This window comes from Scyliorhinus torazame, chromosome 10, assembly GCF_047496885.1.
Source record: "Scyliorhinus torazame isolate Kashiwa2021f chromosome 10, sScyTor2.1, whole genome shotgun sequence".
In the NCBI taxonomy this organism is placed as follows: Eukaryota; Metazoa; Chordata; class Chondrichthyes; order Carcharhiniformes; family Scyliorhinidae; genus Scyliorhinus; species Scyliorhinus torazame.
The window spans coordinates 185,859,073-185,871,912 of NC_092716.1; the positions used below are offsets into that span (position 1 = coordinate 185,859,073).

The 12,840-nt window shown below is 53.9% G+C and overlaps 1 protein-coding gene across 10 annotated transcripts in view; it reads left to right on the forward strand.

Moving 5' to 3' along the window:
- Positions 1 to 2,740: 2,740 nt before the first annotated feature.
- LOC140384430 (cadherin-related family member 5-like) overlaps positions 2,741 to 12,840 on the forward strand; it is a 172,999-nt gene continuing 162,899 nt past the window's right edge. For 4 of the 10 annotated variants that reach the window (XM_072466118.1, XM_072466120.1, XM_072466119.1 and 1 more), the window contains exons 1-2: positions 2,742 to 3,018; positions 3,106 to 3,278. In XM_072466118.1, coding sequence (XP_072322219.1) covers positions 2,916 to 3,018; positions 3,106 to 3,278 — 276 coding nt within the window. In that variant the 5' untranslated portion in view covers positions 2,742 to 2,915. Of the gene's footprint in view, positions 3,019 to 3,105; positions 3,279 to 12,840 lie in introns of all 10 variants that reach the window. The other 6 variants (XM_072466124.1, XM_072466125.1, XM_072466126.1 and 3 more) reach the window with 4 other exon arrangements.

A 12,840-nucleotide genomic window follows, 5' to 3' on the forward strand; every position in this document is an offset into this window, starting at 1 on the left:
CACATGGTGCTGCCTTTTGATATGTAGACCCAGAAGAGTTAGGGAGCTTGTCAGGAGAAATCTTCCTTTAGTCAAAGGTTTTAGTCCTCTTTGGGTTACAGACTGACTTGCAGATGCAACACAGGCAGAAAGGAGAAGAAGAGAGGGAGGTTGAAGAACTGTGGAAGACTGAACGAGGACAAGAAGGTTATTTAGCCCACTGAGCCTATTGCACCATTCAGTGAGATCATGGCTGATCTGCAACACATCTCCAGATCCTAGCCTTTGGCCCACGTCACTACGTATCTTTGAACAACAAAAATCTATCAATCTAACGATTACATTTTACAATTGACCTTGCATGAAATGCCTCTTGCAGGGGAGAATTTCAAGCTCCCACACTTGGGGTGAAATCTTCCAGTCCCACTGACGCCGCACTCGCGCCATGGGTTTCCCGGCAGCGTGAAGTGGATTTCGTGGGAAATCACGCCAAAAAAGCCCACCGACGAGAAACATGCTGCAAGGAGGCAGCAGAGAATCTCGCCTTTGGTGCCCAGAGGCATTGCCATCAATGAACCAGCACTATCAACATCCTGGGGGTTACCAATGACCAGAAACTGAACTGGACCAGCCATATAAATACTGTGGCTACAAGAGCAGGTCAGTGGCTGGGAATCCTGCAGTGAGCAACTCATCTCCGGACTCCCCAAAGCTTGTCCAACCTTTACAAGGCACAAGTCAGGAGTGTAATGGAATACTCTCCACTTGCCTGGATGAGGGCAACTCCAACACTCAAGAAGCTCAACACCATCCAGGACAAAGTAGCCTTCTTTATTGGCACCCCTACCACAAACATTCATTTCCTCCAGCACCGACGCACAGTGGCAGCCGTGTGTAAGATCTGCAAGAGGCACCGCAGGAACTCACCAAGACTCTTTAGGCAGCACCTTCCAAACCCATGACCACTACCACCTAGAAGGACAAAGACAGCTCACCACACCTTCCTGGGTACTAGGGATTGGTAATAAATGCTGGCCTAGTCAGTAAAGCCCGCATCCGTGGAATGAATAAAACAACATTTCTAATTTCACTCCTGATGGGTCTGGTTCTAATTCTTAGACCAGAAGCCTAGTCCTAGATACCTAGTCAGCAGAAATAATTTCTCTTTATCTACCCAATTTGGAAGAGGTGACACCTTAACAATCCTAGCAATCGATTGAAAGACAGATTGCTGGACTGTTTTCAGGCTTTGAAAGCCCCTTTGAGCATTGGTATCCCCAGCCATAATGGCAGCAGTCTGAGCTCGCATATCAACAAGTTCAGCTTTCATCAAAACAAGCATGACTCTGATAACTGTGACACCAGGCGACTTCTACTTGTTCTGCAGTGGAAGCCAAGGCAGTGACCATAGAGACTGCTTCATGGTTGGGTCCTCAAGTGCTGTAATGGAGTTGATGGCACTTCCTTGTTGGAAAGGATAGGCTTCAAGCACAGCTCCAAACTTGGTGTCTAAGTTCATACCTGAAACTTCTAGCTCTAATTTTTAGGCAAGAACCCTAGTCCTAGATTCCTCAATCAGCAGAAATAGTTTATCTCTACCTACCCGATTTGGAAGAAGTGGAGAAGGAACAAAGAAGACCTGTGCCAGATTGGGGTCAGTTTTTAAAAATTAATGCATGGGATCTGGACATCCTGGCAAGACCAGCATTTTGCTTTCAAGAAGATGACGATGAGCTGATTACTCGAACCGCTGCAGCCTGTGTGGTGTAGGCACACTCACAGTGCTCTTCGGGAGGGGTTCCAGGATACAGTCAGTGACAGTAAAGGGAATATTTTCAAGTTAAAATGGGAGCGGCTATGGGTTAGGAAGATGCTGTCCTTTATGCTTTTTAACAGTGACAACTGGCTCTGTGACAGGCCTGCCAGTATACCCAGCGTCCCAGGGTGCGTGCCTTTTCCTTTACAACTCCTCATTCAAGTCTTCATCTAAGACCCCCTTGCTGCAGGATTTGCTGTGCTCTCAACCTCTGATGAATTAACAGATGAATCATTGTTTCCTGTAGGCCTGGCTGCAGCCTGCTACAGCCTAGTGACTCACTAAGTTCCACTCTAACTCTATACTACCCTCTCACATTCACAACGATAGCTGAACTAGAGGGGAATGCCAGAACAAGTCATTGAGATTCATCATGGCATGTCCAGAACCCTTCTTCATGAGGCTGCACGAGCCCTCCAGATGGCAGTTCTTGGGCAAGCGAAAGTGGAAAGGTGCCCATTTGTGAGGCTCTCCAAATCCCCCAGCCTGCAAAAAGGCGACTGGTGTTCCCAAAACACGTGGCTAAGGCATCCTCGCTCTTGGTAAATATCACAGGCAGTGGGAGTTGGTCCTTAAGTGGCTAACTATGGGTCGCCTGCCAACCCTCTCCCAGGGAAGGTTTGGGGTAAAAATTCTCCCCATGGAAACAGTATACACTGCACAAGTTTGAGGTCAATCAAGGGAGAAGATCCCACTTTTGGTGAGATATTCGTTGCTTTGACCAGAGGAATTTGTCGGGAATATATCAGGAAATGTGGCTTTCAGATTAGGCAACTGTTCGAGAAGTGTTTCTCTCTGGAAGAGAGGCTGAATCTCATTACCCTTTAACCGGCAGCCGGTGTTGTGTTAAAGAGGAATGCAGAACACGTAATCAGCTTTTATGACTTTCCAAGGTGGGGATTTGACTGTGACTGGATAAGAGGTTGAGAGTAATAAAGTGATAAGTACATGAAGCAAAGGTTGGGACAACAAGGAGATTAGCACCAATACCCGCTTCCCTCCCAACATTTGGATTCAGGTTGTTCCCAAGGCACTATCAGTAACAAGCAGTTGAGGCTGGGTGGGTTTGGGTTCAGTGACTGGGACTGTTGACCCTTTACGTTCTGGTGCTGGCGAGACAATGGATTCAAGCCTCACATTGTCTGTTCCTCGCAATGTGCTGTTCATTTTGTTGGCAGCCCTTCAGCTGAATAGTGCTGCGGAAGTATGCTCCTTCGAACGAGGTAAGCTGTACTTTTCACAAAACATGCGACCAACTGTTTTGTTTGTACGTTATTTGTACTAAAAAGGTTATTTCTCTCTTCCTTTAGCTTGTTGTGTTCCAGAAAAACATGTACGCGTGGATGAGAATAACCGAGTGGGCTTTGTCGTCAGTACTATAACCATAAATCAGGAACCTGTTCGAATATCAAATCCAGCTAATACACCAGATGTTGCTGTAGTCGGACAGTCTTTGCTTCTCACAAAATCAATTGATTTTGAGGTAAGTATCTGACAGTAAAAAGCCATTTGTTTTGGCGGAACCATTCTTGCCCCTGAGTGAGACGATGCAGAGCTCGAAACACAATCCAGACAACCCAAACAGACGAAAACTCCAGACAGTCCCATAGAACCAGGGGTCCAGGCAGTGTGAGAGAGAAAGGAGTTCCAGACAGTCTCATGGTGACAGAAGTTCCTGACAGGAGTTCCAGACAGTCTGAGAGAGGCGGGTGTTCCAGACAGTCTCAGGGAGACAGGGGTTCCAGACAACGTGAGAGTGACAGGAGTTCCAGACAGTCTGAGAGAGGCAGGAGTTCCAGAGAGTCTCGGGGAGACAGGAGTTCCAGACAGTCTGAGGGAGACAGGAGTTCCAGACAGTCTCAGGGAGTCAGGTGTTCCAGACAGTCTTGGGAAGACAGGAGTTCCAGACACTTTTGGGAAGACAGGAGTTCCAGACAGCCTCAGGGAGACCGGGGTTCCAGACAACCTGAGAGTGACAGGAGTTCCAGACAGACTGAGAGAGGTGGGCGTTCCAGACAGTCTCAGGGAGACAGGAGTTCCAGACAGTCTGAGGGAGACAGGAGTTCCAGAGAGTCTCGGGGAGACAGGAGATCCAGACAGTCTCAGGGAGACAGGAGTTCCAGACAGTCTCAGGGAGACAGGAGGTCCAGACAGTCGCAGGGAGACAGGAGTTCCAGACAGTCTGAGGGAGACAGGAGTTCCAGACAGACTGAGGGAGACAGGAGTTCCAGACAGACTCAGGGAGACCGGGGTTCCAGACAACCTGAGAGTGACAGGAGTTCCAGACAGACTGAGAGAGGCGGGAGTTCCAGACAGTCTCAGGGGGACAGGAGTTCCAGACAGTCTCAGGGAGACAGGAGTTCCAGAGAGTCTCGGGGAGACAGGAGTTCCAGACAGTCTGAGGGAGACAGGAGTTCCAGACAGTCTCAGGGAGTCAGGTGTTCCAGACAGTCTTGGGAAGACAGGAGTTCCAGACACTTTTGGGAAGACAGGAGTTCCAGACAGCCTCAGGGAGGCAGGAGTTCCAGACAGCCTCTGGGAGACAGGAGTTCCAGACAGACTGAGAGAGGCGGGAGTTCCAGACAGTCTCAGGGAGACAGGGGTTCCAGACTGTCTCGGGGAGACATGAGTTCCAGACAGTCTCGGGCAGACAGGAGTTCCAGACAGTCTCAGGGGGACAGGAGTTCCAGACAGTCTCAGGGAGACAGGAGTTCCAGACAGTCTCGGGGAGACAGGAGTTCCAGACAGACTGAGAGAGGCGGGAGTTCCAGACAGTCTCAGGGGGACAGGAGTTCCAGACAGTCTCAGGGAGACAGGAGTTCCAGACAGTCTCGGGGAGACAGGAGTTCCAGACAGTCTCGGGGAGACAGGAGTTCCAGACAGTCTCGGGGAGACAGGAGTTCCAGACAGTCTCGGGGAGACAGGAGTTCCAGACAGTCTGAGGGAGACAGGGGTTCCAGACTGTCTCGGGGAGACATGAGTTCCAGACAGTCTCGGGCAGACAGGAGTTCCAGACAGTCTTGGGGAGACAGGAGTTCCAGACAGTCTGAGGGAGACAGGAGTTCCAGACAGTCTCAGGGAGACAGGGGTTCCAGACAGTCTGAGAGAGACAGGAGTTCCAGACAGTCTCAGGGAGACAGGAGTTCCAGACAGTCTCGGGGAGACAGGGGTTCCAGACAGTCTGAGAGAGACAGGAGTTCCAGACAGTCTCAGGGGGACAGGAGTTCCAGACAGTCTCAGGGAGACAGGAGTTCCAGACAGTCTCGGGGAGACAGGGGTTCCAGACAGTCTGAGAGAGACAGGAGTTCCAGACAGTCTCGGGGAGACAGGAGTTCCAGACAGTCTCGGGGAGACAGGAGTTCCAGACTGTCTCAGGGAGACAGGAGTTCCAGACAGTCTCGGGGAGACAGGAGTTCCAGACAGTCTGAGAGAGGCAGGAGTTCCAGACAGTCTCGGGGAGACAGGAGTTCCAGACTGTCTCAGGGAGACAGGAGTTCCAGACAGTCTCGGGGAGACAGGAGTTCCAGACAGTCTCGGAGAGACAGGAGTCCCAGACAGTCTCAGGGAGACAGGAGTTCCAGACAGTCTCGGGGAGACAGGAGTTCCAGACAGTCTCGGGGAGACAGGAGTTCCAGACAGTCTCGGGGAGATAGGAGTTCCAGACAGTCTCGGGGAGACAGGAGTTCCAGACTGTCTCAGGGAGACAGGGGTTCCAGACAGTCTCGGGGAGACAGGAGTTCCAGACAGTCTCAGGGAGACAGGAGTTCCAGACTGTCTCAGGGAGACAGGGGTTCCAGACAGTCTCGGGGAGACAGGAGTTCCAGACAGTCTCAGGGAGACAGGAGCTCCAGACCATCTCAGGGAGACAGAAGTTCCAGACAGTCTCGGGGAGACAGGAGTTCCAGACCATCTCAGGGAGACAGGAGTTCCAGACAGTCTCGGGGAGACAGGAGTTCCAGACAGTCTCGGGGAGACAGGAGTTCCAGACCATCTCGGGGAGACAGGAGTTCCAGACCATCTCAGGGAGACAGGAGTTCCAGACCATCTCAGTGAGACAGGAGTTCCAGACAGACTGAGGGAGACAGGAGGTCCAGACAGTCGCAGGTAGACAGGAGTTCCAGACAGTCTGAGGGAGACAGGAGTTCCAGACAGACTGAGGGAGACAGGAGTTCCAGACAGTCTCAGGGAGACAGGAGTTCCAGACAGTCTCAGGGAGACAGGGGTTCCAGACAACCTGAGAGAGGCGGGAGTTCCAGACAGTCTCAGGGGGACAGGAGTTCCAGACAGTCTCAGGGAGACAGGAGTTCCAGACAGTCTCGGGGAGACAGGAGTTCCAGACAGTCTCATGGAGACAGGAGTTCCAGACAGTCTCGGGGAGACAGGAGTTCCAGACAGTCTCGGGGAGACAGGAGTTCCAGACAGTCTGAGGGAGACAGGGGTTCCAGACTGTCTCGGGGAGACAGGAGTTCCAGACAGTCTCGGGGAGACAGGAGTTCCAGACAGTCTTGGGGAGACAGGAGTTCCAGACAGTCTGAGGGAGACAGGAGTTCCAGACAGTCTCAGGGAGACAGGGGTTCCAGACAGTCTGAGAGAGACAGGAGTTCCAGACAGTCTCGGGGAGACAGGAGTTCCAGACAGTCTTGGGGAGACAGGGGTTCCAGACAGTCTGAGAGAGACAGGAGTTCCAGACTGTCTCGGGGAGACAGGAGTTCCAGACATGTCTGAGAGAGACAGGGGTTCCAGAGAGTCTCGGGGAGACAGGAGTTCCAGACAGTCTCAGGGGGACAGGAGTTCCAGACAGTCTCAGGGAGACAGGAGTTCCAGACAGTCTCGGGGAGACAGGGGTTCCAGACAGTCTGAGAGAGACAGGAGTTCCAGACAGTCTCGGGGAGACAGGAGTTCCAGACAGTCTCGGGGAGACAGGAGTTCCAGACAGTCTCGGGGAGACAGGAGTTCCAGACTGTCTCAGGGAGACAGGAGTTCCAGACAGTCTCGGGGAGACAGGAGTTCCAGACAGTCTGAGAGAGACAGGAGTTCCAGACAGTCTGAGAGATACAGGAGTTCCAGACAGTCTCGGGGAGACAGGAGTTCCAGACTGTCTCAGGGAGACAGGAGTTCCAGACAGTCTCGGGGAGACAGGAGTTCCAGACAGTCTCGGAGAGACAGGAGTTCCAGACAGTCTCAGGGAGACAGGAGTTCCAGACAGTCTCGGGGAGACAGGAGTTCCAGACAGTCTCGGGGAGACAGGAGTTCCAGACAGTCTCGGGGAGACAGGAGTTCCAGACAGTCTCGGGGAGACAGGAGTTCCAGACTGTCTCAGGGAGACAGGGGTTCCAGACAGTCTCGGGGAGACAGGAGTTCCAGACAGTCTCAGGGAGACAGGAATTCCAGACAGTCTCGGGGAGACAGGAGTTCCAGACAGTCTCGGGGAGACAGGAATTCCAGACAGTCTCGGGGAGACAGGAGTTCCAGACTGTCTCAGGGAGACAGGGGTTCCAGACAGTCTCGGGGAGACAGGAGTTCCAGACAGTCTCAGGGAGACAGGAGTTCCAGACAGTCTAAGAGAGACAGGAGTTCCAGACTGTCTCAGGGAGACAGGGGTTCCAGACAGTCTCAGGGAGACAGGGGTTCCAGACAGTCTCGGGGAGACAGGAGTTCCAGACTGTCTCAGGGAGACAGGGGTTCCAGACAGTCTCGGGGAGACAGGAGTTCCAGACAGTCTCAGGGAGACAGGAGTTCCAGACAGTCTAAGAGAGACAGGAGTTCCAGACTGTCTCAGGGAGACAGGGGTTCCAGACAGTCTCAGGGAGACAGGGGTTCCAGACAGTCTCAGGGAGACAGGAGTTCCAGACAGTCTCAGGGAGACAGGGGTTCCAGACCATCTCAGGGAGACAGGAGTTCCAGACAGACTGAGGGAGACAGGAGTTCCAGACAGTCTTGGGGAGACAGGAGTTCCAGACCATCTCAGGGAGACAGGAGTTCCAGACAGTCTCGGGGAGACAGGGGTTCCAGACCATCTCAGGGAGACAGGAGTTCCAGACAGTCTCGGGGAGACAGGAGTTCCAGACCATCTCAGGGAGACAGGAGTTCCAGACAGTCTCAGGGATACAGGAGTTCCAGACCAGCTCAGGGAGACAGGAGTTCCAGACCATCTCAGTGAGACAGGAGTTCCAGACAGACTGAGGGAGACAGGAGTTCCAGACAGACTGAGGGAGACAGGAGTTCCAGACAGTCTAAGAGAGACAGGAGTTCGAGACCATCTCAGGGCGACAGGAGTTCCAGACAGACTGAGGGAGACAGGAGTTCCAGACAGTCAAAGAGAGACAGGAGTTCCAGACAGTCTCGGGGAGACAGGAGTTCCAGACAGTCTCGGGGAGACAGGAGTTCCAGACAGTCTCGGGGAGACAGGAGTTCCAGACAGTCTGAGGGAGACAGGAGTTCCAGACAGTTTCGGGGAGACAAGGGTTCCAGACAGTCTGAGAGAGACAGGAGTTCCAGACCATCTCAGGGAGACAGGAGTTCCAGACAGTCTGAGAGAGACAGGAGTTCCAGACAGTCTCGGGGAGACAGGAGTTCCAGACAGTCTCGGGGAGACAGGAGTTCCAGACAGTCTGAGGGAGACAGGAGTTCCAGTCAGTCTCAGGGAGACAGGAGTTCCAGACAGTCTAAGAGAGACTGGAGTTCCAGACAGTCTAAGAGAGACTGGAGTTCCAGACAGTCTCGGGGAGACAGGAGTTCCAGACAGTCTCGGGGAGACAGGAGTTCCAGACAGTCTCGGGGAGACAGGAGTTCCAGACAGTCTCAGGGAGACAGGAGTTCCAGACAGTCTAAGAGAGACTGGAGTTCCAGACAGTCTCGGGGAGACAGGAGTTCCAGACAGTCTCGGGGAGACAGGGGTTCCAGACAGTCTCGGGGAGACAGGAGTTCCAGACAGTCTCGGGGAGACAGGAGTTCCAGACAGTCTTAGGGAGACAGGAGTTCCAGACAGTCTCGGGGAGACAGGAGTTCCAGACAGTCTCGGGGAGACAGGAGTTCCAGGCAGTCTCGGGGAGACAGGAGTTCCAGACAGTCTAAGAGAGACAGGAGTTCCAGACAGTCTCGGGGAGACAGGAGTTCCAGACCATCTCAGGGAGACAGGAGTTCCAGACAGTCTGAGGGAGACAGGAGTTCCAGACAGTTTCGGGGAGACAGGAGTTCCAGACAGTCTAAGAGAGACAGGAGTTCCAGACAGTCTGAGGGAGACAGGAGTTCCAGACAGTTTCGGGGAGACAGGGGTTCCAGACAGTCTGAGAGAGACAGGAGTTCCAGACCATCTCAGGGAGACAGGAGTTCCAGACAGTCTGAGAGAGACAGGAGTTCCAGACAGTCTCGGGGAGACAGGAGTTCCAGACAGTCTCAGGGAGACAGGAGTTCCAGACCAGCTCAGGGAGACAGGAGTTCCAGATCATCTCAGTGAGACAGGAGTTCCAGACAGACTGAGGGAGACAGGAGTTCCAGACAGACTGAGGGAGACAGGAGTTCCAGACAGTCTAAGAGAGACAGGAGTTCCAGACAGTCTCGGGGAGACAGGAGTTCCAGACAGTCTCGGGGAGACAGGAGTTCCAGACAGTCTCGGGGAGACAGGAGTTCCAGACAGTCTGAGGGAGACAGGAGTTCCAGACAGTTTCGGGGAGACAAGGGTTCCAGACAGTCTGAGAGAGACAGGAGTTCCAGACCATCTCAGGGAGACAGGAGTTCCAGACAGTCTGAGAGAGACAGGAGTTCCAGACAGTCTCGGGGAGACAGGAGTTCCAGACAGTCTCGGGGAGACAGGAGTTCCAGACAGTCTGAGGGAGACAGGAGTTCCAGACAGTTTCGGGGAGACAGGGGTTCCAGACAGTCTCGGGGAGACAGGAGTTCCAGACCGTCTGAGGGAGACAGGAGTTCCAGACAGTCTCGGGGAGACAGGAGTTCCAGACAGTCTCAGGGAGACAGGAGTTCCAGACAGTCTAAGAGAGACAGGAGTTCCAGACAGTCTCGGGGAGACAGAAGTTCCAGGCAGTCTCGGGGAGACAGGAGTTCCAGACAGTCTCGGGGAGACAGGAGTTCCAGACAGTCTCGGGGAGACAGGAGTTCCAGACAGTCTCGGGGAGACAGGAGTTCCAGACAGTCTCGGGGAGACAGGAGTTCCAGACAGTCTTAGGGAGACAGGAGTTCCAGACAGTCTCGGGGAGACAGGAGTTCCAGACAGTCTCGGGGAGACAGGAGTTCCAGACAGTCTCGGGGAGACAGGAGTTCCAGACAGTCTCAGGGAGACAGGAGTTCCAGACAGTCTCGGGGAGACAGGAGTTCCAGACTGTCTCAGGGAGACAGGAGTTCCAGACAGTCTGAGAGAGGCAGGAGTTCCAGACAGTCACAGGGAGACAGGCGTTCCAGACTGTCTCAGGGAGACAGGGGTTCCAGAGAGTCTCGGGGAGACAGGAGATCCAGACAGTCTCGGGGAGACAGGAGTTCCAGACAGTCTCAGGGAGACAGGAGTTCCAGACAGTCTCAGGGAGACAGGAGTTCCAGACAGTCTGAGAGAGGCAGGAGTTCCAGACAGTCTCAGGGAGACAGGAGTTCCAGACAGTCTCAGGGAGACAGGAGTTCCAGACAGTCTCAGGGAGACAGGAGTTCCAGACAGTCTGAGAGAGACAGGAGTTCCAGACAGTCTCAGGGAGACAGGAGTTCCAGACAGTCTCAGGGAGACAGGAGTTCCAGACAGTCTCAGGGAGACAGGAGTTCCAGACAGTCTGAGAGAGGCAGGAGTTCCAGACAGTCTCAGGGAGACAGGAGTTCCAGACAGTCTCAGGGAGACAGGAGTTCCAGACAGTCTGAGAGAGACAGGAGTTCCAGACAGTCTCGGAGAGACAGGAGTTCCAGACAGTCTCAGGGAGACAGGAGTTCCAGACAGTCTGAGGGAGACAGGAGTTCCAGACAGTCTGAGGGAGACAGGAGTTCCAGACAGTCTCAGGGAGACAGGAGTTCCAGACAGTCTCAGGGAGACAGGAGTTCCAGACAGTCTGAGAGAGACAGGAGTTCCAGACAGTCTCGGAGAGACAGGAGTTCCAGACAGTCTGAGAGAGACAGGAGTTCCAGACAGTCTCAGGGAGACAGGAGTTCCAGACAGTCTCAGGGAGACAGGAGTTCCAGACAGTCTCAGGGAGACAGGAGTTACAGACAGTCTCGGGGAGACAGGAGTTCCAGACAGTCTCAGGGAGACAGGAGTTCCAGACAGTCTCAGGGAGACAGGAGTTACAGACAGTCTCGGGGAGACAGGAGTTCCAGACAGTCTCGGGGAGACAGGAGTTCCAGACAGTCTCGGGGAGACAGGAGTTCCAGACAGTCTCAGGGAGACAGGAGTTCCAGACAGTCTCAGGGAGACAGGAGTTCCAGACCATCTCAGGGAGACAGGAGTTCCAGACAGTCTCAGGGAGACAGGAGTTCCAGACAGTCTCAGGGAGACAGGAGTTCCAGACAGTCTCAGGGAGACAGGAGTTCCAGACAGTCTCAGGGAGACAGGGGTTCCAGACCATCTCGGGGAGACAGGAGTTCCAGACAGACTGAGGGAGACAGGAGTTCCAGACAGTTTCGGGGAGACAGGAGTTCCAGACAGTCTCGGGGAGACAGGAGTTCCAGGCAGTCTCGGGGAGACAGGAGTTCCAGACAGTCTAAGAGAGACAGGAGTTCCAGACAGTCTCGGGGAGACAGGAGTTCCAGACCATCTCAGGGAGACAGGAGTTCCAGACAGTCTGAGGGAGACAGGAGTTCCAGACAGTTTCGGGGAGACAGGAGTTCCAGACAGTCTAAGAGAGACAGGAGTTCCAGACAGTCTGAGGGAGACAGGAGTTCCAGACAGTTTCGGGGAGACAGGGGTTCCAGACAGTCTGAGAGAGACAGGAGTTCCAGACCATCTCAGGGAGACAGGAGTTCCAGACAGTCTGAGAGAGACAGGAGTTCCAGACAGTCTCGGGGAGACAGGAGTTCCAGACAGTCTCGGGGAGACAGGAGTTCCAGACAGTCTCGGGGAGACAGGAGTTCCAGACAGTTTCGGGGAGACAGGGGTTCCAGACAGTCTCGGGGAGACAGGAGTTCCAGACAGTCTGAGGGAGACAGGAGTTCCAGACAGTCTCGGGGAGACAGGAGTTCCAGACAGTCTCAGGGAGACAGGAGTTCCAGACAGTCTAAGAGAGACAGGAGTTCCAGACAGTCTCGGGGAGACAGGAGTTCCAGACAGTCTAAGAGAGACTGGAGTTCCAGACAGTCTCGGGGAGACAGGAGTTCCAGACAGTCTCGGGGAGACAGGAGTTCCAGACAGTCTCGGGGAGACAGGAGTTCCAGACAGTCTCGGGGAGACAGGAGTTCCAGACAGTCTCTTGGGAGAGAGGAGTTCCAGACAGTCTCGGGGAGACAGGAGTTCCAACAGTCTCGGGGAGACAGGAGTTCCAGACAGTCTCAGGGAGACAGGAGTTCCAGACAACCTGAAAGTGACCGGAGTTCCAGACAGTCTGAGAGAGGCAGGAGTTCCAGACAGTCACAGGGAGACAGGAGTTCCGGACTGTCTCAGGGAGACAGGGGTTCCAGAGAGTCTCGGGGAGACAGGCGTTCCAGACAGTCTCAGGGAGACAGGAGTTCCAGACAGTCTCAGGGAGACAGCAGTTCCAGACAGTCAGGGAGAGGCAGGAGTTCCAGACAGACTCAGGGAGACAGGAGTTCCCGACAGTCTCAGGGAGACAGGAGTTCCAGACAGTCTAAGAGAGACAGGAGTTCCAGACAGTCTCGGGGAGACAGGAGTTCCAGACCATCTCAGGGAGACAGGAGTTCCAGACAGTCTCAGGGAGACAGGAGTTCCAGACAGTCTCAGGGAGACAGGAGTTCCAGACAGTCTCAGGGAGACAGGAGTTCCAGACAGTCTCAGGGAGACAGGAGTTCCAGACAGTCTCAGGGAGACAGGAGTTCCAGACAGTCTAAGATAGACAGGAGTTCCAGACAGTCTCGGGGAGACAGGAGTTCCAGACAGTCTCAGG